This window comes from Otolemur garnettii, unplaced genomic scaffold, assembly GCF_000181295.1.
Source record: "Otolemur garnettii isolate 467f Iridium unplaced genomic scaffold, OtoGar3 scaffold00144, whole genome shotgun sequence".
NCBI lineage: Eukaryota > Metazoa > Chordata > Mammalia > Primates > Galagidae > Otolemur > Otolemur garnettii.
In genome coordinates, this window is record NW_003852539.1 from 1,947,227 (window position 1) to 1,974,198 (window position 26,972).

At 37.6% G+C, this 26,972-nt stretch overlaps 1 protein-coding gene and 1 pseudogene across 12 annotated transcripts in view; both read left to right on the forward strand.

The window, feature by feature from the left end:
* Window positions 1-26,972, forward strand: part of SCMH1 (Scm polycomb group protein homolog 1) — a 198,641-nt gene that overhangs the window by 88,092 nt on the left and 83,577 nt on the right. For all 12 annotated transcript variants that reach the window (XM_023518672.1, XM_023518679.1, XM_023518677.1 and 9 more), the window contains one exon: window positions 26,343-26,431. In XM_023518672.1, coding sequence (XP_023374440.1) covers window positions 26,343-26,431 — 89 coding nt within the window. The remainder of the gene's footprint in view (window positions 1-26,342; window positions 26,432-26,972) is intronic.
* On the forward strand, window positions 11,574-16,002 carry LOC105887902 (annotated as a pseudogene).

The following is a 26,972-nucleotide window of genomic DNA, read 5'->3' on the forward strand; positions in this document are numbered from 1 at the left end:
AAAAAAAAAGAATTCAATGAATTCAAAGACAAAATCACCAAAGATTTTGACATTGAGACAAGAACTTGCAGCCCTCAAAGATCTGAGAAATACAGTAGAATCCCTCAGTAACAGAATGGAGCAGGCAGAAGAAAGGATTTCTGACATTGAAGACAAAGCTTTTGAATGCTCCTAAATGCTCAAAGAGGAAGAGAAATGTAAAGCAAAATGTTTCATTCTCTCAGAGAGCTCTGGGGAATTCGAAGAAAACTAGTATTAGCCTTATAGGAATTCCTGAAGGCAAAGAGGTGGCTTTGCAAGGAACAGAGGCTCTTCTTCATGAGATTATGAAGGAGAACTTTTCAGACATGCCAAGAGATTCTGAAATTCAGATAGCAGACAGTTTCAGAACCCCAGTATGACTCAACCTGAATAAGACATCTCCCAGATACATCATAATTAACTTCACTATTGTTAATATGATGGAGAAAATTCTGCAAGCAGCTGGACATAAAACTATAAGCAACAAAGGGAAGAATATTAGAATGACTGCAGATCTCTCTGCTGAAACCTTTCAAGTGAGAAGAGGGTGGTCATTGACTTTTAATCTCCTGAAACAAAATAACTTTTATCCCAGGATCCTGTGTCCAGCTAAACTGAGTTTCATTTATCTGGAGAAATTAAATACTTTAATGACATTCACATGTTGAAGAAATTTGCCATAACTAAACCAATTCCAGGATATTCTCAGACCTATCCTCCATAATGACCAGCGCAATCCTCCACCACAAAAGTAAACTCACTCAGACACTTTTAATCAAATTCCAACTTCCACAATGATGAAAGGATTAAAAATGTCCACTGGACTTTTGAAAAACTCGATACTCAAAATTCTACCAGGCTTATCAGTATTCTCAATTAATGTGCATTGTTTAAATTGTCCTCTAAACAGGCACAGGTTGGCAGACTGGTACAAAAAAATCAGGCCAGATATTTGCTGCATACAAGAATCTCATCTTACCTTAAAAGATAAATATAGACTCAGGGTAAAGGGATGGTCATCTATATTTCAGGCAAATGGAAATCAGAAAAAAGCAGGTGTTGCAATTTTATTCACAAATACAATATTCTTTAAACCAACAAAAGTAAGGAAAGGTAGTGATGGTCACTTCCTATTTGTTAAGGGTAACACTCAACAGGATGAGATTTCCATTATTAACATTTATGCACCCAACCAGAATGCACCTCAATTTATAAGTGAGACCCTAATAGACATGAGCAACTTGATTTCCTCCAGCACCATAATAGTTAAGAGATTTTAACACTCCTTTGGCAGTGTTGGATAGATCCTCCAATAAGAAGTTAAGCAAAGAAATTTTAGAATTAAACTTAACCATTCAGCAATTGGATTTAACAGACATCTACAGAACATTTCCTCCTAACAAAATTGAGTACACATTCTTCTCATCAGCCCATGGAACATCCTCCAAAATTGATCAGATCTTAGGTCGCAAGTCTAACCTCAGCAAATTTAAAAGAATAGAAATTATTCCTTGCATCTTCTCGGACCATCACGGAATAAAAGTTGAACTCAGTAACAATGGGAATCTGCATACTCATACAAAAACCTGGAAGCTAAATAACCTTTTGCTGAATGATAGCTGGGTCAGAGATGAGATTAAGAAGGAAATTACCAAATTTTTGGAACAAAATGATAATGACACTAATTATTGGAACCTCTGGGATACTGCAAAGGCAGCCCTAAGAGGGAAATTTACAGCACTGCAAACCTTCCTCAAGAGAATGAAAAGAAAGGAAGTTAACAACTAAGTGGGACATCTCAAGCAACTGGAAAAGGAAGAACATTCCAATCCCAAAACCAGCAAAAGAAAAGAAATAACCAAAATTAGAGCAGAATTAAATGAAATTGAAAACAAAAGGATTATACAACAGATCAATAAATCAAAAAGTTGCTTTTTTGAAAAGGTCAATAAAATAGATAAATCTTTGGCAACCTAACCAAGAAAAAAAGTAAAGTATCTAATTTCTTCAATCAGAAATGGCGAAATAACAACAAACTCCTCAGAAATTAAAAAAATCCTTAATGAATATTACAAGAAACTCTATTCTCAGAAATATGAAAATCTGAAGGACATAGACCAATATGGAAGGATGGCACCTTCCTAGCCTTAGTCAGAATGAAGTGGAAATGTTGAACAGGCCTGTATCAAGTTCTGAAATAGCATCAGCTATACAAAATCGCCCTAAAAAGAAAAGCTATACAAAATCACCCTAAAAATCACCGGGACCAGATGGCTTCATGTCAGAATTCTACCAAACCTTTGAAGAGGAACTAGTATCTATATTACTCAACCTTTTCCAAAGTATAGAAAAAGACGGAATACTACCCAACATATTCTATGAAGCAAACATCACCTTGACTCCCAAACCAAGAAAAGACCCAATAAGAAAAGAAAATTATACACCAATATCACTAACATATTGATGCAAAAATATTCAACAAGATCCTAGCAAACAGAATCAAGCAATACATCAAACAAATTATACACCATGACCAAGTGAGTTTTATCCCAGGGTCTCAGGGCTGGTTCAATATATGTAAACCTATAAATATAATTCATTCAATATATGTAAACCTATAAATATAATTCATATAAATATATTCAAAATAAAAACAAAGACCACTTGATTTTCTCTATTGATGCGGAAAAAGCTTTTGATAATATCCAGCGTTCTTTTATGATCAGAACACCTAAGAAAATTAATTATTAAACTGATAGAGGCCATCTACAGCAAACACAGAGCCAATATTGTATTGAATGGAGTTAAATTGAAATCATTTCTCCTCAGATCAGGAACCAGGCAAGGTTGCCCATTGTTTCCACTGCTTTTTAACATTGTGGTGGAAGTCTTAGCCATCACAATTAGGGAAGAAAAGGCGATCAAGGGTATCCACATAGGGTCAGAGGAGATCAAACTTTCACTCTTCACAGATAATGTGATTGTATGTCTGAAAAACACCAGCGATTTGACTACAGAACTCCTAGAAGTGATCAAGGAATACAGCAGTGTCTCAGGTTACAAAATCAACACTCATAAATCTGTAGCCTTTATATATACCAACAATAGTCAAGCTGAAAAAACAATCAAGGACTCTATTCTGTTCACAGTAAAGCCAAAGAAGATGAAATATTTGGGAGTTTACCTAACAAAGGATGTAAAAGAGCTCTATAAAGAGAACTATGAAACTCTAAGAAAAGAAATAGCTGAAGATGTTAACAGATGGAAAAACATACCATGCTCATGGCTGGGAAGGATCAACATTGTTAAAATGTCCATACTACCCAAAGCAATATACAACTTTAATGTAATCCCTATTAAAGCTCCACTGTTATACTTTAAAAGTTCTCAAAAAAATAATACTTGATTTTATATGGAATCAGAAATAAACTTGAATAGCCAAGACATTACTCAGAAATATAAACAAAATGGGAGGAATCACACTACCAGACCTCAGACTATACTATAAATCAATAGTGGTCAAACCGCATGGTACTGGCACAAAAACAGAGAGATAGATGTATGGAACAGAATAGAGAACCAAGAGATGAACCCAGCTACTTACTGTTATTTGATCTTCGATAAGCAAATTAAAAATATTCAATGGGGAAAAGATTCCCTATTTAACAAATGGTGCTGGGTGAACTGGCTGGCGACCTGTAGAAGACTGAAACTGGACCCACACCTTTCACCATTAACTAAGATACTCTCACTGGATTAAAGACTTAATCTTAAGACATAAAACTATAAAAATACTAGAAGAAAGTGCAGGGACAACTCTTGAAGAAATCAGCCTGGGCGAATATTTTATGAGGAAGACTTCCCTGGGCAATTGAAGCAACACCAAAAATACATTACTGGAATCTGATCAAACTAAAAAACTTCTACACAGCCAAAAGCACAGTAAGTAAAGCAAGCAGACAGCCGTCAGAATGGGAGAAGTTATTTGCAGGTTATGTCTTCCCACAAAGGTTTGATAACCAGAATCCACAGAGAACTCAAATGTATTAGTAAGAAAAGAACAATTGATCCCATCTCAGGTTGGGCAAGACTTAAAGAGAAACTTCTCTGAAGAAGATAGGCGCACAGCCTACAGACACATGAAAAAATGCTCATTATCCTTAATCATCAGAGAAATGTAAGTCAAAATCACTTTAACATATCATCTAACTCCAGTACGATTAGCCCACATCACAAAATTCCAAAACCATAGATGTTGGCATGGATGTGGAGTAAAGGGAAGACTTCTACACTGCTGGTGGGAATGCAAACTAATATGTTCCTTTTGGAAAGATGTTTGGAGATCACTTAGGTATCTAAAAATAGACCTGCCATTCGATCCTTCAATTCCTCTACTAGGTATATATCCAGAAGACCAAAAATCACTTTATAACAAAGATATTTGTACCGGAATGTTTAGTGCAGCCTAATTCCTAATTTCTAAGTCATGGAAGAAGCCCAAATGTCCATTGACCCATGAATGGATTAATAAATTGTGGTATATGTACACCATGGAATATTATGCAGCTTTAAAAAAAGATGGAAACTTTACCTCTTACATGTTTACATAGATAGAGCTGGAACATATTCTTCTTAGTAGAGTATCTCAAGAATGGAAGAAAAAGTATCCAGTGTACTCAGCCCTACTATGAAACCAGTTTATAGCTTTCATATGAAAGCTATAACCCAACTATAGCTCCAAAATAAGGGGAAACAGTAGAGGGAAGGGAGGAGACAGGAGGGGAGAATGGGTTGAGGGAGGGTAATTGGTGGGACCACACCTACGGTGCATTTTACAAGGGTACGTGTTAAATTTACTAAGTGTAGAGTATAAATATCTTAACACAATAACTAAGAAAATACAGTAAAGGCTATGTTAACCTGTTTGATGAAAATATTTCAAATGGTATGTAAAATCAGTGCATTGTACCCCATGATTGCTTAAACTACACAACTGTGATTTAATTTAAAAAATGGCAATGGGGAAATAATTGTGCAAGTAAATTTGAAAATCTAGGTGAAATGGAAAAATACTATTTGTAGAATTTGATTCCAGTAGCATTATAGTGTTTAAACAAATATTTATAAAGCATATAAAAGTTTTCAGTGAACTGCACCTACAATAAGCACCACATACAGATTATTTTACAGTGAAATCTGTGAAACTTTAAGGATCAGATAACTCAGTACTACTTGAGTTCTAATTGAGCAATACCCAGAAGAACTTATTTTGATGATGAAAATATTTTATATCTAAATTATTCAGTGTGATGTCACATACTGCTATTCAGTGAGTACTTAAAGTCACCCCTGTGATTAGGGAATTGAATTTTTTTTTTTTTTTTTTTGCTGTTTTTGGCTGGGGCTGGATTTGAACCTGCCACTTCTGGGATATGGGGCCAGGGCCCCACTCCTTTGAGCCACAGGCGCCACCCTAGGAATTGAATTTTTAATTTTACCTAAATGTAACTTCAAATTAAAAGGCCTTAGGTGCCTGGTGGCTATTGGACTAGATGGTGTAGTTCTAGATCATAGAAAAAGGAGAAAAACATCTCACTTCCTTTTATGAGGCATATAGATACCTAAACCTGATTTCTATATGTGTACACACACACACACACACACACACACACACTCACATATGAATATTTGTACAAAAATCATTAATAAAATGTTGGTAGTTAAAATGTAACATCTAAACCAACAGTTCATGAAAATATAGTCAATGAGTTTTTTCCTGGAAATGAAAGAATTTAACTTTAGAGAAATCATTAATGGAATTAAACTTATTAAGATAACAAAGGAAGAAAATCATAGGAACTTTGACAAAATTCAGCACACTATTTAGCAAAAAAAAAGCAACCTAGATAGTGAACAGTACATCCTTAACTTGGAAAAAAGTATGTTTATATCTCAGTACTAAAGCCAGAATTTTACTCAGTGATTCAAAATAACCTGGTAAAAGATATGATGGAAGAAAAACTCCTATTTACAACAGTAGCCAAAGGGTGGGAGAATACTAACAAATGTGCAAATTAGGAACTTCCCCTCTTCAAAAGACACTGTTTAAGAGAATTAAAATTCAGGCCATGGGCTAGGAGAAAATATTTGCAAATTGCATAGCTGATAAGAATGCTCACCAAATTGATCTATAGATTCAGTGCAATCCCTATCAAAATCCCAGGGGCTACTCTCTTGACCAGGGCCCTGACCTCTCTGGTCACAGGCTGATAGCCAGTGCTGTTTTGAGAGTTTAACATGGGGCTGTACCCTGCCCTTGGGCTGAGTTTAAGACAAAGTAGTGGTAGCCGCCACCCAGCTGGGGAAGTATTAGCCCTCTACCAGAAGACCAAGCTCTCCTAAGCATACCTAGGGCCATACCCACTGCCTGTGATATTGGAGACTAGCCTACCCACCAGATCACAGCTACTAGTAACACCAGCACAGACCATTTGGACCCAGTTGGTTGCTCCACCACTGGTACTGCCATCACCCACATTAGACCAGCTGCCCAGGGACCTGACAGTCTGCCCACATACTTGCCTCACTGGTCTTACTACTAACTTCTAGTTGGCCTTCCAGCACTGACTAGTACCAGTGCTGCTCAGGAGCCTAAAAACATACAAATTAGGCCTGCTGCTGCTACCACAAGGGCCCAAAGACTAATTCAGTTGGTATCTAAATCCCTAAAATAACTTCACCATGACCTCAACTAATAACCATACCCTAAGCCACCAAGGAAATCACAAATAGTACTGACCCTGTGTACTGCTGAAGAAACCATATAAAGATCACACTATCATAGGCATCCAAAATCAAAGCCAAGTTGTCCTACTCAACCAACCACATATTTGAATCTTTAGAAAAAATTCTCTCCTATGAAAGCAATATTAAAAAATTAGAAGTGGCTGCTAGTTGGGACTTTGGGCATGCACCACCATGTCTGGTGAAGTTTTCTATTTTTAGTAGAGATAGGGTATCGCTCTTGCTCCAGCTAGTCTTGAACTCTTGAGCTTAAGAAATCAACCTACCTCAGCCTCTCAGAGTGTGGAGGTGCACATATAAACAGAAGGACACAGGAAAAATGAAAAAGTAAGGAAATATGATGCCACCAAAAAAACCACAGTTGTCTAGCAACAGACCCCAATCAACTAGAACTTCTTGAAATGCCAGATTAAAAAATTCATAATATTGATTTTTAAAGAAACTCATTGAGAAATTGCAACCAATAAAAGAAATCAGAAAATCAATTCAAGATATGGATAAGGAATATACCTAGGAGATAGATATCTTACAAAAAATAATTCTGGAACTGAAAAACTCATTACAAAATACATTTGAAAGCTTCAATAATAAACTTGACCAAGCAGAAGGAAGAATTTTAGAACTTGAAGGCAGGTCTTTCAAAATAATCCAGTCAGAGAAAAATTAAGAAAAAGGATGAACAAAACCTTCAAGACATCTGGGACTACATAAAGCAACTGATATTACAAATTATTGATATTCCTGAGGGGGAAGAGAGATTAAAAAGAAAACCAATTTAAGGAAATAATCAATGAAAACTTTTTCCAAGTCTATCAAGAGTTCAACATCCAGATACAGGAGACCCAGCTATTCCCAGGCAATTACATTACAGAAAGGAATTTACCACAGCATATTAAATTTAGAAGTATAAAGTCAAAGTGAAAGAAATAATTTTTAAATTAGTATGAGAAAAGCATCTAGTTACCTATAAAGAAGCCCCATCAGACTAAAAGTAGACTTCCATCAGAAATCTTGCAGACGAAAAGAGAATGGGAAACATTTTCAAAGTGCTGAAAGAAAAAAAAAGCTGTCAGCCCAAAATTTTTTATCCTGGCAGAACAAGCTTTATAAATGAAGAAGAACTAAAGTTTTTCTCAGTCAGGCAAACACAAGGAATTCATCACCACTAGACCAGCCCAAAGGAAATTTTTATTCACGTTATGAATCTTGACAAAGGGCTCATAACCAGAATCTACAGAGCAAATGAACAAGAAAAGAATAAACAACCCAGTTAATCACTGGGCAACAAACACATCACAAAATGCTCACCATCCCTGAGCATCAGAGAAATGCAAATCAAAACCCTCCTGAGATATCACCTACCCCCAGTGAGAATAGCGCACATCACAAAGTCCCAAAGCTGTAGATGCTGGTGTGGGTGCATAGAGAAGGAAACACCTATACAATGGTGGTGAGATTGCAAACAAATACAGCCTTTTTGGAAAGAGGTATGGAGAATCCTAGAAGAGATAAAAGTAGACCTTGCATTTAATCCCACAATCCCATTACTAAGTATGTAAAAAATTTTTCACATACCAAGTATGTAAAAAAAATTATTTTACCATAAGGACACTTGCACTTGAATGTTTCTAGAAGCTCAGTTCATAATCAAAAAGATTAGCCATAAATGGATTAATAAACTGTATACCATGGAGACATTACATCTTTTGTATTTATTGGCATGGAGTTGAAGAACATTCTCTGTAGTAAGTTATCTCAAGAATGGAAAAAGGAACATTCTATGTACTTAATACTAATTAAAAACTAGTAGATGAATAACTGCAGGCCCACACAAGAGAAAAAACACAATTAAATTCAAGAAGGCGGGGGAAGAGGCTTAGCAAGCCCTACCTAACAGATACCATGTAGGAGTATAACACATACCTCCTGAGTGAAGGACTCAAATACAACTTTGACTTTTCCTAACATATGTAAACAATGTAACCTTGTCATATGTACCCTTATATTAATCTGAATAAAAAATAAAGTTTCTTTTAATGAAATAGAAAAACAATCTAAAAGTGTCTTCTCAGACCACAATAGAATAATGTTAGAAATAAATGCAAAGAGAAACTTTAAAAACTATGCAAATACGTGGAAACTAAACAAAATGCCCCTGAATGATCATGGGGTCCACAAAGAAATTAAGACAGAAATTTTAATATTTTGGCTCACTCCTGTAATCCTAGTACTTTGGGAGGCCAAGGCAGTAGAATCACTTAAAGCCAAGAGTTCAAGACCAGCCTGAGCAACATAGCAAGACCCCATCTCTGTAAAAAATAGAAAAATTAGCCAAGTATAGGGGCACACGCCTGTAGTCCCCACTACTTGGGAGGCTGAGGCAAGAGGATTACTTGAGCCCAGGAGTTTGATGTTGCACTGAGCTATGATAACATCACTGCACTTTAGCCTTACCTAACAACAGAGCAAGAGGCTATATAAAAAAAACTTAGAAACAAATGAAAGTGAAAGCAATATACCAAAACCTGTGTAATATAGCAAAAGCAATACTAAGAGAAAAGTTTATAGCATTAAATTCCAGCATCAAAAAAGTAGAAAGATAAGAAATTAACAACTTCACATTGCATCTGAAGGAACTAGAAAAACAAGAACCAAGTCAAACCCAAAGTTAGTAGAAGAAAGAAACAATAAAGATTAGAGCAGATCTACTAAATGAAACAACACAAGGGATCAAAAAAAAAATTACTTCTTTGAAAAGATAAGATTGATAAATATCTAGCTAGACTAACCGAGAAGAAAGAGAGAAAGTCAAAATAGATCAAGCTTGAAAAAGAAGACATTATAACTGGTACAACAGAAATAAAAAAGATCATTAAACTATTGTGAACAACTGTACACTCAGTGTAAAGAACCTATAGGAAATGGATAATTTGGGCAGCACCTGTGGCTCAAAGGAGTAAGACGCCGGCCTCATATGCCGGAGGTGGCAGGTTCATACCCAGCCCCAGCCAAAAACCACAAAAAAAAAAAGAACAAAAAGGAAATGGATAATTTATAGAAACACATAGCCTACTGAGATTAAACTAGGAAGAAGAAAATAAAAATTGAACAGACCAATAATTAGTAGTGAACCTGAATAATTAATTTCAAAATCTACCAACAGAGGAAAGCCCAGGCTCAGATGGATTTGTAGCTGAATTCTTCCAAACATACAAAAAAGAACTAATACCAATACTTTTGAAACTGTTCAAAAAAATTGAACAGGAGGGAATTTTTTTCATCTCATTTGATGAGCCAGTATCACTGTGATATCAAAATCAGATAAGAACACAACCAAAAAAGAAAACTACAGACCCACATCCCTGATGAACATAGATGCAAAAATTCTCAAAAAAATTCCACCAAATTGATGTCTCGGTGCCTGCAGCACAGGGGTTATGGCACCAGCCACATACACCAAGGGTGGCAAGTTCAAACCTGGCCTGGGCCAGCTAAACAACAATGACAACTGCAGCAAAAAAACATAGCCAGCTGTTATGGTGGGCACCTGTGGTTGCAGCTACTTGGGAGGCTGAGGCAAGAGAATCACTTAAGCCCAAGAGGAGGTTGCTGTGAGCTGTGACACTGCAGCACTCTACCAAAGGCGTCTAAAATAGATACATAGATCAGTGAAACAGTATAGAGAACCCACATGCTTACAGCCAACTGATCTTCAAGGAAGTTGACAAGACCATATGCTGGAGAAAGAACACCCTTTTCAATAAATGGTGCTGGGAAAATTAGACTGCCTTATGCAGAAGAATGAAATTGGACTCCTGTCTCTCATCATACACAAAAATCAATTTATGATGGATTAAAGACTTCAATCTAAGACCTGAAACTATAAAAATATTAGAAGAAAACCTTGGGAAAATTCTTCTGAACATTAGCCTTGGCAGAGAATTCATGACTAAGGCCTGAAAAGCACTGGCAACAAAAACAAAAATGGACAAATGGAAATCAATTAAACTACAAAGCTTCTGCCTAGCAAAAGAAATAATAAATAGAATGAACAGACAACTTGTAGAATGGGAGAAAATATTTGAAAACTGTACATCTGACAGGGGCCTAATAACCAGAATTTACAAGGAACTCAATAACCATAACAACCCATCAAAAAGTGGGGTAAGGACATAAATAGCTGTTTTTCAAAAGAAGACAAACAAATGGCCAATAAGCATATGAAGAATGTTCATCATCACTAATTATCAGAGAAGTACAAATTCAACCTATAATGAGATATCATCATTCCAGCCAGAATGGCTCCTTATTAAGACAAAAAATAAAAGATGTTGCAAATATGCAAAGAGAGAACTCTTAAACTTTGTTAGTGAGAATGTTGACTAGTGCAACCTCTATGGAAAACTGTTAAGAGAGTTTTCAAAGAACTAAAAATAGAAGTACCCTACAATCCAGCAATCCCATTACCCAAAGAAGAAGAAATCATTATATAAAAAAGATAACTGAGGCCAGGCACAGTGGCTCACACCTATAATCCTAGCACTCTGGGAGGACAAGGCAGGTAGATTGCTTGAGCTTCAGAAGTTCGAGACAAGCCTGAGCAAGAGTGAGACCCCTCTCTAAAAATAGTCAAGCGTTGTGGTAGGTGCCTATAGTCCCAGCTACTTGGGAGGCTGAGGTAAGAGGATTGCTTGAGCCAAGAGTTTGAGGTTGCTGTGAGCTCTGATACCATGACACTCTACCAAGAGCAACAAAGTAAAACTCTGTCTAAAAAAAATAAGGGCCCACAGCCCTAGCCCCCAGCTGTAGGCGAGCCCTAGGCCGCAGCCAACATAAACCACTACCAGAAGCTAAGCAAGCCTGAGGAGATGGAAATGGAAGCTGGAGATACAGATGACCCACCAAGAATTATTTAAAACCCTCTTATCAATGGGATTGTGGCCCTGAGCAGTGGGCATAGCGACACCAAGGAAGACATGGAGGATGACACCAGTTGGTGCTTTGAGGCAACATTTCAGTTCACCATCAAGTGCTTCAGTAGACTGAGTCCTCCATGTTTTGTGCAAAATCTGCCATGGAAGATTATGGTGATGCCACACTTTTATCCAGACAGACCACACCTAAAACGGATTGGGATTCTTTCTCCAGTGCAATGCTGAATCTGATTCTGCATCATGGTTTTGTCATGCATAAGCAGTGCTGAACATAATAAATTACAGAGATGATGATAAGTCATTTAGTCATCGCGTTAGTCATTTTTTTCTTCCACAAAGAAAAATTGGATTTTCCAATTTTCTGACCTTGAGTGAAGTGACTAATCCTGAGAAAGGATTTATAGATGATGACAAAGTTACTTTTTTGTTTGTTTTTTGTTTTTGCTTTCGTTTTTTTGAGACAGAGTCTCATTATTTATCACCCTCAGTAGAGTGCTGTGGTGTCACAGCTCACAGCAACCTCCAACTCTTGGGCTTAAGCCTTCTCTTGCCTCAGCCTCCCAAGTAGCTGGGACTATAGATGCCTGCCACAACACCTGGCTATTTTTTTGTTGTAGTTGTCATTGTTTAGCTAGCCCAGGCGGGTTTGAACCCACCAGCCTCAGTGTATGTGGCTGGCGCCATAACCACTGTACTACAGGCGCCAAGCCAACAAAGTTACTTTTGAACTCTTTGTATAAGCAGTTGCTCCCCTTGGAGTTGTGTGGGATTTAAAGAAGCACCAGAGCTATGCTAGTTTAAAGCAACTGTTCTCAAACCTGTGGGTTGCAACCCCTTTGTAACAATGAAAATACATCCTGCATATCAGATATTTACATTACAATTCATAACAGTAGCAAAATTATAGTTATGAAGTAGCAACAAAAATAATTTTATTATTGAGGGTCACCACAACATGAGGAACTGTATTAAAGGGTCACAGCATTAGGAGGCATTAGGAAGGTTGAGAACCACTGGTTTACAGAATCAGGGAGCTTGGGAGGCTGAGGCAAGAGAATCACCTGAACCTGAGAACTGGATGTTGCTGTGAGCTGTGACACAATGGCACTCTGCTGAGAGCGACAGAGTAAGACTCTGTCTTTAAAAAACTAAAAAAATAAAAAAGAATCAGGGAGCAACTTGTTACATGAACAGCCTTCTACAGAAGCTGTTTCTTACAAATCAACTACAGAAGGCTGTATGTGATGCCAACAGAGGGCGATGATTCATCTAAAAGCACCATTAGCATTACAAAGAGTGTTCTATGAACTACAGCCCAGTGATAAGCCTGTAGGAACAAAAAAGCTAACAAAGTCATTGAGTGGGAAACTTTAGATATAGCTTCATGCCACATAATGTTAAAGAGCTGTGTTGCTGTGACACCACAGCACTTTACCAAGAGTGACATAGTGAAACTCTGTCTCAAAAAAAAAAAAAAAAAAAAGAGCTATGTTGAGTGTTGCTTGATAATGTGGAAAATAAGATGAAAGGCACATGTGTAGAAGGCACCACTCCTGAATTAGAGGCAAAATGGTGTCTTATATCTGTAAAGAAGTGGACTATCAGTCTGATGGAAGAGAGGACTATTAGGCTAACCAGCTAAGTATAAAAGGAAAGAAAAAAATATATTCAAATCATTTGTGGATTTCATGGCTGTAGAACTGGATGGAGACAATAAATATGATGCTGAGGACCATGGTTTGCAGGAAGCAAAGGTCTGAAATTGCTAACATTGTCACCAGTGTTACATCTACAACTGATGAAATTTATGTATGACCCACAGATGGACCAAAATATCAAAATCAATAATAGGTTTGAATTTCCTGAACAGTTACCCCTTGAAGAATTTTTGTAAAAACAGAGCCTAAGGACCCTGCAAATTACATTCTTCATGCAGTACTGGTTCACGTGGTGATAACCATGGTGGACATTATGTGGTTTATCTAAACCCCAAAGGGGATGGCAAATGGTGCAAATTTGATGATAACATTGTATCAATGTGTACTAAAGAAGAAGCAATTGAACATAATTAAGAGGGTCTTGATGACGACCTGTCTGACGCTGCACCAATGCTTATATGTTAGTCTATATCAGAGAATCAGAACTGAGTGAAGTTTTACAAGCTGTCACAGACCATGAATTCTTCAGTAGCTGATGGAGTGAATATAAGAAAAGGATTGAGGCCCAGATATGAAAGGAGCAGCAAGAAGCCCACCTCTGCATGCAAGTGCAGATATTTGCTGAGGACCAGTTTTGTGGTCATCAGGAAATAACATGTACCAAGAGAAAGTGAAATACACTGTGTTCAAAGTATTAAAGAACTTGCTTGCTGAGTTTGTTCAGAACCTCTGCCAGACCATGAGATGTTGACAAGATCAAATTTGATTATGGCCTATGCAAGCAAGGAGTAATGGAACAAAGTGACCAGCAATGTTCCATCATGAAGCAGACGGCAATAAAACAATGATTGAACTCAGTGATAATGAAAACCCTTGGGAAATATTCCTGGAAACAGTTGATCTCAAGCTGGCTGCCAGGGGAGCAACATTACCCAAGTTTGATAAGATCGTGATGTAATGTTATTTTTGAAAATGTATGATCCCAAAACACGGAGCTTGAATTACTATGGGCATATCTACACACCAATATCTTGTAAAATATGTGACTTGCTCCCAGTTATGTGTGACAGAGCAGGATTTAGTCAAGATACTAGCCTTATCCTCTGAGGAAGTTCAACTGAATTTAACAGAGCTAATTCAGGACTATATGTCTCTTGACAAAGCCCTGTATGAACTAATGAACATTATTGTGTTTAAAAAGGATGACCCTGAAAATGATAACAGTGAATTACCCACCCCAAAAGAATATACTTCATAGACTTCTGCTACCATGTGAATGTTATTTTCTGTGATAAAACAATACCTAATGACCCTGAATTTGTGGGGACATTATCAATTAGAATGAATTGTTTTCGGGTTCCAAAGACAGTTTGCACAGAGGCTCAACACAGATCCAATGCTGCTCTAGTTCTTTAACTCTCAAGGGTCTAGGGATGGCCAAGGTATACTTAGACATAATTATGAAGGGATCTTCTACAATTCTTCAAGACTTGAAAACCTAAGAAACTTTACTGTCAGCAGCTTAAGATGAAAATCATAGACTTTGAGAACAAACAGTTTTAAAGGTATATAGGTAAACAGCCAATTTAGGGAAGAGGAAATAACACTACAGCCAGACAAGCACAGGTGTGGCCTGTTAGAAGAATGTTTAAAAAAAAGCATCAGGGTAACTTAGGCTGCTAGAAATTGTAAGTTAAACAATTATTGGTGTGCATCAAGAAGATGAATTATTAGAATGCTTATCTCCTGCAACAAGTAGAATGTTTTGAATAGAGTACGTACCTTTGGACCAGGTGGACATAGACAAGGAAAGTGAGATACCTATCACAGTGGCTCATTTCCACAAAGAGGTGCTCAGAACGTTTGGAATCCCATTTTTGCTGAGGATACATCAGGGTAAGCATTTCAGAGAAGTGATGAAGTGGATTCAAAATCTGCTGGACATCCAAGAGAAGTAGTTTGAAAAGTTTAAATTTGCAATTGTAATGATGGCCCAACACCAGTACATAAATGAAGATGAGTATAAAGTAAATTTGAAAAACTTTGAGCCACACCCCAAGAACATGTCTCATCCTCAGCCTTGGCTAGGGCTCAACCACTTCAATAAAGCGCCCAAAAGAAGTCGCTATGCTTACCTTGAAAAAGCTATTAAGATCCATAACTGACTTCCTTACCCCGTGTGTCCGAGGCAGGGGACAATATAGCATGTGTGCCTCTTTTAACAGCAGAGCGCTTTGGCATGCGTGCACTCTCTCCAAAGTCTTCAGCAAAAGGATTTGCTGCTGATGTTAATTTTAATTTGTTGAGATTGTGCAGTTTGGCTTCTCTGTATAACTGCCTATTTGAACAAAATGAAGGTGTTTCTATAAAGCTTGGATGCCAGTGAGATTTATTTCATGGTACACACAAGGCAGCTGTCAGCGTAACAGGGGAGAAGAGGTTAGCAGGATGCAGGTTCCTGGCCAGGGGTTCTCAGCTATTCCATCAGCAGCCTGGCTGCCTGTTGGGGATCAGCCCTGCAGCTAGAAAGTCTTGTGTTTAGGCTCATCTGACCTATTTCATTCAGTTATACTTTCATGATCTTTTGTGTATCTGTAAAGGCAAAACAGAAACTCAAACCTAATAAATAGTGCTCTTTCCGTCATTGTGTTCATTGTCAGCCCGCTTCGGTTCTTCTCTCAGGCTGCTTGGGGTCTCCTATCAGCCACTGCTGTCCTGTAGCCTGGTCCCAACAGATGTTTCAACTTTTATTAAGTTGAAAACATTGTTAGATACAATTAAGGTTTATGAGGCTGCCTCTTGGCACACTTCATGATCTCAACCATTTATGCAGGTGAAAAAATTATAAATAGAATTTCTTTAAAATGAAACAGAACAAACAAGAGAGGCTTTATCAAGAGGGCATGCTCACTAGTAAAGTTAAAAAGAAAAAAGAAAATTGCATATTTAATGATTGAACATGTACAGTTGCCACTGGGAGGAGGCTCCCTTTCGTTGGGTGACTCTGCAAGTGAATCTCACTGATATTGATATTCATTGTGTGTAGTTTTCTTTCAGTCCCAGCCTTGTTTCCTTTCATTTTGGAGCTAATGCCAGCCGCATGTCTAATTTTGAGTGCAGTAAAATAGAATCAACAAGTCACACTTACTTTTTGTCCTTTTTCAGTATTTTTTGTTGTTCTATAGCAGCAGTGTACACCAACTCTTCCTGTATATTGCCTTTTTGCTGGAAAATGTATGTTGAATAAAATTTTCTATAAAAATTACAAATAAATAAGAAAACTGTACTAGTATCTTTATCACAGCACTAATTTATAATAGCAAAAGTATGGAATCAACCTAAGTGTCCATCAGTGAGGACTAAAGTCTGGTGTGTGTGTGTGTCAATATATGTGTATATATGTTTGTATACACACAATGGAATATTACTCAGATATAAAAAAGAATGAAATGTCTTTTGCAGCAACATGGATGGAACTGGAGGCCATTAACTTAAATTTAAAAAAATTCAGATTCAGAAAGGGAAATACCACATGTTGTCACTTATATGTAGAGGCTAAATAATATGTACAGTGGAGACTCAGAGTGTGGTAATATAAGGAAGGTGGGTGATAGGAGCTTGGTTGGTGGGTATAAAATGTGATTCTTCAATAATTTGTACACTGAAGGCCCTGACTTAACCACAACGTATGAAGGCCCTGACTTAACCACAACGTAACATATTAGTGTAGCCAAACTGTACTCGTTACCTCATGAATATATGCAAATGAAAAATAAATGGAAAAAAGTCCTAGTTGCCTTTTTTTTACAGAAACTGAGAAAATGGTTCTAAAATTCATGTAGAAATACACTGGGCCTAGTATAGTCAAAGCGGTTGTGAAGTGGGAGAACAAAGACAGAGGCCTTATATCCAAATCATGTTAACATTCTACAAAACAGCTAACCCATACTCATTAAAGTCAGTGTCATGAAAAGCAAACAAAAGGCAATAAGACTATTGTAGACTAAAGGAAACTAAAGAAACATGAGAACCAAATGTAATATGAGATTCTTGATTGGATTCTGTATTTTAGAAAATCAAACAGCTATAACTATTTTTGGGATAATTGAGAATGTTTTCTATTAAATTTTTTGGGCATGATAATTATACTTTTGTAGGAGAATGTCCTTGTTAATGATGTATCTAGAGGTGAAGTGTTATCATGTCTCCAACTTTCACATAGTTCAGTGGGAAAAGTATGTGTAGATAGATGGAAAGCAGATGTGGCAAAATGTTAATAGTTGTTGGATCGAAGTAAAGGGTACATAGTTGTTCATTATGGGGTTTTTTGCTACTTTTTACTAGGTTTATGATGTTTCAAAATAAAGTTTTAAAAATAAAATTATATATATAATTGTGTATGTGTGTGTGAGTGTTTTCATGTTCTCTAGACCTCCTCTGGACTTCTCCCTAGAGTTGCTGAATCAGAATCTCTATCTAGCTAAATGGGGCTTGGGATTCTGCCTGGCAAAATGACTCTCCCAATATTCTAACATAGTTGATCTGTATTTGGGAAGCATTTCTCTAGAAGAGCATTCTTCCCCATTAAAATCTTGGGTGTTGTATTTGTGTGTGTGTGTTTTGTATATGTATGTATATTCTCAGAGATTATTCTCTTGTGAGGAGTCTTCCAGGGAGAAATGATAGTAAGAAAGGATAATTCTCCTTAGCTGAAGTTATCATAAAGCTGCCAATCTTTTCCTCACAACTCCCTGTTATTGACTGATTCTACTACTCAATACAGTGATTATTTCCTCTAAAGAGGTCTGTCATAAACATTTCACATTGTATATCGAAGCAGTACCCTGAACCCCATAAATGCATCAATGTACAAAGTTATGATTTAATAAAAAATAATTATAAAAAATAAAAATGAAGTATAACCTAGTTGATGGTTACAAAAAAAAGAGGTCTGTGAGAGCATAGTTCTCAAACTTGGCTGCCTGATAGAATCACCTCAGGAATTCTTAAATTTTTCACTGTCTCCATAGATCAGTTAAATTAGAATTTCTGGGAGTGAAACTGTTGTATTCTTTAATGTTCCCCAGGGGATCCCAGTGTCCAAGTTTGAGACTCATTGGTTGAAACTCTAGAGCAAAACCCTGCCTCCAGTGAGGCCCCCAGTCAAGTGTGTCAGGATCCCAGAATAAACTGCTTGCTCAGCAGAGTTGGTCACATGCTCTAGCATATTCATTGACTTGAAAAGAGTCCTCTACATATTCCTGTCACTGATCAATCTTTTCATTTTCTAAATAACCTCCCAGGTCAGTGGAAAGGTGGGGTTAAAAAGATGCATATTCCATCTCCTCGTTACAGAATTTTGAACTGTTTGTGGACAAAAAAATAAAACAAAATTTAAAGAGAAGTTACTTTGACCATGATGGCTGAAATGCTTACTTTATGAAGGTAATCTTTATTTATTTATTTATTTTATTTCAAGTTAATATGAGGGTACAAACAACTAGGTTACAATGTTCGCATTTGTTAGGTAAAGTCCCTCTTATAGTTGTTTCCAGCACCCAAAAGGTATGCCATATATGTTATTGTTATACTGTGCCCACTAAGTGGAAGCACAACAATTTCCCTCCCTCCTCCCGGAAGATAATTTTATAAATGCTCACTGAGCTCTCCTCTTCACTGCAGCAAGGCTCCTGATATTGGGTAATGCCACATCTATGCCTTAATCTATCTTCAAGATTAGTGAACCCTCCTGCCCCCAATTAAACTAACTGAATTAACTTGTATCTGAGAGTATATATGAGGATGTAGCAGGGAACTGGTATTAGAATCTTATCAGAGCTAAAAGAAATCCTAAGAATTCTTCCTAAACACCATCAGGCTGGGTATTCTGTTCCTTAGGGAAGACCTTCTCTTTTAGTTCTACTTCTCATCTCTTCTCACTCTTGGAGTGAAATTTAGATAGTCCACCAAACTGAAATGTGGAAACATTAGTTCAGGGTCCTCATGAGATAAACAGAGAAGGGGAAGTGAGTCATCTGAGGTTATACAGTGAGTAAGTGGACTATTTCTGTATGTGTATGTAAAGTTCTGGGAACAGAATGAGCTTGGAGTATCATGGAATCATAGTGACAGCCATGGAGTCTAATATCTCCATAAAGGTTGGAATTATTATGTTACATAGGACAATGGTCCAGTAGGGTGTGGGGCCTACAACACGTGGTTCCTGGTATGAATGTTGATCTGATACCTACCACCAGAGGGCGTGGACTGTGATTAGTTTATACACCTGCTGCTCTACACTTAAATCCAGAGCTTCATCAGGTTGTAACTGCTACTTGAAATAACCAGACCCTAGGTTATTCAGTGGTCCCACAGTCTTGGGAGCACCTGGAAACTCTTTAGAACTGGTTCTTTAAGAATATTTTAAAATTAAATCCTAGGTAAACACAGAGCACTTGCAGCCTGTGTTTGCAGTTTTTGGCCGGGGCTGGGTTTGAACCCGTCACCTCCAGCATATGAGGCTGGCACCCTACTCCTTTGAGCCACAGGTGCCGCCTGCAGCCTGTGTTTGGAATTAAGAGATCTGACTTTGTATTATTAGCTTAGCCACTCACTACCTTAGTTGTGTGGCCACCAGTAAATTGCTTTACCTTAAATTTTAACATTCAGTTGCCATATATGCATGATCATTAATAAAGTCTGCCACATGTAGTTTTTGTGAGGATTAAATGGAATAACTTTACTAATTGGAGGTTTTTCCTTAATTCAATAAAACTGTCATGAATCTTATATTCTAGTCAGAAAAGACAGGCACATTAAAAAAACAAAATTCAGTGATAAGGGCTAGTTCTAAATAAGAAGGGAGGAGGGTAGATTGAGGAGGCTATTTTAGATAGAGTAGGTTAGGAACAACTCTTTGAGGAGGTATGTTTAAGGAAAGAACTAACTGGAAAGATTTGAGGAAAGAGCATTTGAAGAAGAGGGAACCAGCTTAGTGTGTTTGAGGAACAGAAAAACCAGTGAGTGAGGGTTTGGGGGTGATATGAGCAATGAGGAGTAAGCAACTTCCAGATCATTTAAGCCTTGTAAATATGAATGAAGAGTTTAGATTTATTTTGTGTTGTGAAATTTAAGCATAAGAAAGATGTGATCTGGCTCGGCGCCTATAGCTCAACCGGCTAAGGCGCCAGCCACGTACACCTGAGGTGGCGGGTTCGAATCCCCAGCCTGGACCCGCCAAACAACGATGGCTGCAACCAAAAAATAGCTGGGGGTTGTGGCGGGCACCTGTGGTCCCAGCTACTTGGGAGGCAGAGGCAGGAGACTCGCTTGAGCCCAGGAATTGGAGGTTGCTGTGAGCTGTAATGCCACGGCACTCTACCCAGGGGGACAGCTTGAGGCTCTGTCTCAAAAAAAAAAAAAAAGAAAGATGTGATCTGATATATATATAAATATATATGTGTATATATATATATATATATATTTTATGAGATGTGATCTGATATATTTTATGAGACAGTCTCACTTTAAGCATAAGAAAGATGTGATCTGATATAATTTCTCATTTAAGCATAAGAAAGATTTGATCTGATATATATATATATACACACACATATATATTTTATGAGACAGAGTCTCACTTTATCATCCTCAGCAGAGGACTGTGGCGTCACAGCTCACAGCAACCTCCAACTCCTAGGCTTAGGTGATCCTCTTGCCTAAGCCTCCTGAGTAGCTGGGACTACAGGCGCCTGCCACAATGACCGGCTATTCTTTTGTTGCAGTTTGGCTGGGGCTGAGTTTGAACTTGCTGCCCTCGGTATATGGGGCTGGTGCCTTACCCACTGAGCCACAGGCGCCACCCCTGATTTATATTTTTAAAAGCATAAACATTTTATTCTGGCTGCTATGTGGAGACTAGGAAGGCAAAAGTAGAAAGAAGGAGTCCAGCCAGAAGGCCATTACAGTATTCTAGCAAAGCTTTGACTGTGGCTTAGATTAGGGTAATATAGCAGTGGAGATGGTGGGAAATGGTTCAATTTAAGACATGTTATTTGGAAAACCCATCAAGATTTGCTGATTAATTAGATTTTCAGGGTACTATAGAAAGGGAGGAATCAAGGATGACTTCTACACTTTTTGGTCCAAGCACCTAGGTTTACTAGGTGGTAACATTAACTGATAGGGAATAACTGGAGGAAAGAAGAGGTTTGGAGGGAGTAGTAAAATTAAGAGTGCTACTTTAGGCCAGGGATGGTGGCTCACATTTGTAATCCTAACTCTCTGGGAGACTGAGGCAGGAGGATTGAGGTCAGGAGTTAGAGACCAGCCTGAGCAAGGGTGAGACCCTGTCTTTACCAAAAATAGGAAAATTTGCTAGCGATGGTGGTGCACACCTAATAGTCCCAGCTACTCAGAAGGCTGAGGCAGGAGCATCACTTGAGCCCAGGAGTTTGAAGTTGCTGTGAGCTAGGCTGAGGCCTTGGCCCTCTAGTGCTAGCAACAAAGCAAAGACTCTGTGTGGGAGGTAGATAGGTTGGCTTCTCAGCTGGGCACCCCACTTCATTCCTGGGGTACTCAGGGGAAAGCACACAGATGTGTGATCCCTGGGGGCTCATCAAAAGCACAAGATGAAAAAGGCCCAGAGGTGTGGACAGAATGAACTACCCCTGTGCACCAAAGTTAACAGGTGATAGGGGTTAAACTTTTTGAACTTCTAATATGTAGTTAGATTAGGAAACCTGGCTTACTTCCCCTGCAAGGATAGAACTAGTTTTTCCATCCCCCTTTCTAAATAGGCCACGGCAGTCTGTTAGCAGCTCCCTACCTTTTACCCAGACTCTCATCCAGTGTTCCTGAGGACTTTGGATTCTTTCAACCCTATCTCTTGGCATTTTTGCATTTTGCATGTGCACCTTTGTTAGAAATCAATAAAAGCATTCCAGAGAGGCCAGAGAGGGGCTGCATTTTCTCCTTCCTACTGCTTGGCCTGAGATAATGTAAGCCTTCTCCAGGTATTCTCAGACTTTGTTTTAAGCTCAGGTTTCCCAGTTGGCTTTCAAACCAGGTCAGGGTTTGCGCACCAGAACCCCTAACAACTCTGTCTCCCCCCAAAAAAAGAGTTCTATTTTAGACTTACTGAGACTTACTGAGAGTGAGATCTCTAAGACATCAACGTAGAGTTATAGAACAAGGCTACTGGACATATAAGCGTGAAACTGAGGGCAGAGGTTTGGACCAGAGCTATAAATTGACAGTCATCATTTGATAGGAAGAGAGTAGGGACTAAGAATAAACAAGAACCAATGACTAAGTACTGAGAGTACTGTACATTTAGAGATTAGAATTTTTTACCCCCCTGTTATTTTCTTTGCAAACACCCCAAGTCATGCTTAATTTGAGGAGAGCCTCAAATTATTTTTATTCGCCTTCTCTTTCCTCTTTCACAGTTTTATGACCCCAACCATCTTACCAAGAGATGGTATAGTAGAACTGAGTAAAGAAATGTCTAAAGATATTAATATGATGATCAGTAATGAAGACTTGGACACAGAGTAGTTGAGTTTAAATCCTGGCTCTGCTGCTTACTAACTTTGAATAGTCTACTTATTTTTCTAAGCCTCAATCTTTTCATCTATAATTATAATAATAACAGTTTTATCTAACACATACTATGTGCTAGGCAGTGTTTTAAATCCTTTTGTGTATTAACCTTAGAACAACCCATCGAGGTAGTTTTTATTTTTATTCTACTTTATGTTGAGGAAACTAAATGTTTCAACCTTTTTTATCTCATGGCACACTTGAACCTATAGTCCTATAGTTAAACTTCTGTGGCACACTTAAATTATGTTGAACCAAAAAAAAAAGATTAAAAAAAAGGAATATACTCATTGTGCTTTAAAGTTGTTTCAAAAATAATTTAATTAATGATCTTGAACATTTTTCATAGTACACCAGTTGAAAATCACTGAGCTAGAGAGAGGTTTTGTAATTTGCCAAAAATTATACACCTAAGAAGTGGCAGCTCTCAATTTGATCCAGGCTGTCTGGCTCCAGAAAGTGCCACTTTCCCAGTATGTAATTCAGACTTGTTGTAGTGATTAAATGAGATAATCTATTTAATATGCTTAGAACATGAAGCCTAGCATATAATGTGCTCGTAATAAGTGTTAACTTTGGGAGACAGTATAGTGTCACAAAAGACAATCAGATAAGAAGTCCTGGAGTATCAGCCTGACTGTACAAGATTAGCTTGTGTGAGTATGAACAAATTTCTTAGCCTCTCTAGACTTCAATTTTGTCATCTGCAATTTAAAATCTCTGGACTAATTAGCTCTGAGATCCCTTTTAATGTTAAAATTCTATGCTGTGATTCCTCAAGAATATTGGGAATTATGAATGTACCCGAATTTGAAGAGGGAAGAGTTTCACATCACCTTGGGGGCTGGGAAATAAGAGAGCTTAGCAATTTCTTGGGTTCTTAACATTCTGCTTTACTTCTCTACTCTTGAAGAAGCTTGCTAGGAGGTAGTAAAATAGTATGAACTGTGGCATATGAGCATAGTATATTGAAATCTGTCACCGGCACTTATAAGTGTGACCCTGGACAAGCTACTTCTGAGTTTCCATTTCATCACTATGATATTTCAAATATTTAAAAAAGCATCCGATATATATTACCTGTTAATATACTAATACCAAAGATTCCCAGAGCTGAGAGGACTTTTTTAGTCCTTAAGTTCCAGATGAGACAGACAACACTTAGTAAGCCCTTCCTTAAAAATGACTAGGCATTAGTCTTTAGGAACTAAAGACATGTAGTCATGCCTCCCTATTCCTTTCTTTTACCAAAGTATAGCGATAACTTCTCTAGAACAGGTGTGCTTTGATTTACCTTATTCGTAGATGTACTGAACTATTTGTGCCCTGGGTTTGCTTTGCTCTAGCCCTTCCTTGACCTAAGGAAAGTTGTTTCTCCATACATACCAGGCCTGAATTTCTGGAGAGATTTGATTTTCTTTTTCAGCCACAGTCAGAGGAACAGTAGCAGTCAAAAACCCAGCTCAAACCAAATTAGAGAGAAGGAAAAGGACGAGGCATGATTACTGACTTGTAAAACCAAGAAGTCCAAGGATTTATCTGGTGTTGAGTGTGAGTGAATACAGGGCTTTAAACCTTACCATGTCACTCCATCCCTGCTATCTGTACCTTGGCTTTATTCTCAGCTATGATCTCCATGTCGTGGTGCCCAGTCTACAAACATTCTTATAGCTGTGCTCTCAGAGGAAGAAAGACTCCCTCCTCCAATATCAGTATCATATTAGAAAACAATTGACCCAACTTGCGACATACGTACATATACTCTCTTAGTCTAGGATAATCCAGTGCTTTTAAATGGCATTATTTTTCACCCCATGGCCTGGGAGACAGGGCCATGTGATTGACGTCCCCATCAAATCACATAGAGTTGGATGTTTCTTTCTCCTAACAGGGGAAGAAAGCTAGGCAAGCAAAAACTAAATGGTGGCATTCTTAGATTAAATGACGGGAATATCCACATTGCTATCACCCTTGTTGATATGGATAAGCGATCCCAACAAATCTCTTGACCTTGGGAAGGTTGGCTTACCTTAGGAAGCTTTAGGACTAAAAGTTTAAATAGTATAGAGTGGTAACTTTTTTTACTTCCATTTTCTTCTCTGTTCTCACCTCCTTGAATTTAATTATTAATTGATACTTTATTCCAAAAACTGATTCGTCCTTTTTCTATTTACAGACAGTTTAAAAGTATGAGTTTAGAAGTCCCACTGCCTAGGTTTCAATCCTGTCTTTGTCATTTACTTACTTAAAAATCTCAAGCAATTTGCTAAACTTAGTACCTCTTTTCTCATCTATAAAATGAAGATAACAATATCTGCCTTCTAGGGCTATCTTAAGTATTTAAATTCAGTAAGTTGAAAGGGATTGGCACAGTACCTAGTGCTTGCTGACGTACTATCAGATAGTGTTATTGTTATTTCTAGCTCCACAGCTGTGGGGCAGCCTGTCTATTCTTTTGTCTAGAATGGGAAGTCTAAGGTAGGTTGAAAGACTATCAAAGCACTAAGTTTTGGTATCTCAGGATGGAGAACTTAAGCCAGATTGAAAGAAGCATTTGGTGCTCTAATTGGAAAACCTAATTATAATAATGATCTTATTTTTACAATTCACTAAATGGTACATTCTTACTGAGTTTTACTTGATGGACAGCAGTGTGATAATTAACCTCTTTAGGCTTTTTACTCTTTTTTAAAATGAATATTTTTGGATAAGATAATCTCCAATGTCAGCATTTCGTGATCCTTAGTTAAGTAAGCAGTGAATATCAAGAAGTATTTTGTACTTGGTATGTGTATGTGCACGTGTATGAGTGTATATGAGAGACAGAAAAAGAGAACAAAATAGAGAAATAATGAGTTAATTTATATTTATATAAACCAAAATGATCTTCTTGTACATTGATTTTATCAGCTGATATGTTTGAGATTATATCCTCTTTCACACTCTTCTGTCTAGATCATTTCTAATTATTTGTTAATCCTATAAATCATCTTTCTTGGATTTTTCAAGGAAAGTTTTCTAAGAATTATGATGTATAATCTGTTATACTTGTCTTGGAGTCCGGAAACCTGGTTGGGGAACTTTGTTCCACTACTTAACTTTGCAGCATTGCCTTGGACAAGTTGTATTCCCTCTTAAGTGCCTCATTTTCCTCATCTATTTAATGAGGCATTTTCTCTATTTAACCCTTAAATCCTTTCCTAAAAGTCTGTGATTCTGTGACTATCACAGCATGGGAGTAGCTCGTTTCCAGAGGGAGAATTTAAGTCACCATTCCTTTTGAAATATATTTTTAATCTGTTGTCCATTATATTTGCTGCAGGATTCCGGCTGAATGCCTCCTCTTGGCCCATGTTCCTTTTGAAGACTCTAAATGGAGCAGAGATGGCTCCTATCAGGATCTTCCACAAGGTATGCTATCCTTCATATATCACTAACTCCCAGCTACTTAAAGTCAAGTATTTAAATTCCTCTAATTACTGAGCCTTTGATGTCTACATTATATTTATGGCCTGAGGATGCCTTCTCAGAAAGTATATGGATTGGATTTTGTTAGTACTTTATGAAGCAGCAATTATCCCCAGAGGAAATCATTAGACTGTAAAGTAGGATGTCTGGTTTAGTGTCCTAGCTGCCAATAATCTATGTCCCTTTGACCTCACCTATAAAGTGGGACTCTACCTCACAGGGTTAAGAAGTTAAAATTTGTTATTTGTAGAATATATAAAGTATTAATATAAATCTAAAGAAGCTATTCTTATTGTAGATCTTGGATTTTTGTAGAGTCCATGTTCTAAACAGAGAGAAAGGAAGGATATTATTTTTTGAGTACCTACAGTATGTTTGGAACTTTATATATACTGTGTCTTATAATACCCACAGCTAACTTTATGAACTAAGAATTATTATTTCTATTTAATAGTTAAGGAAACAGATACTTTTGATTGAGGAA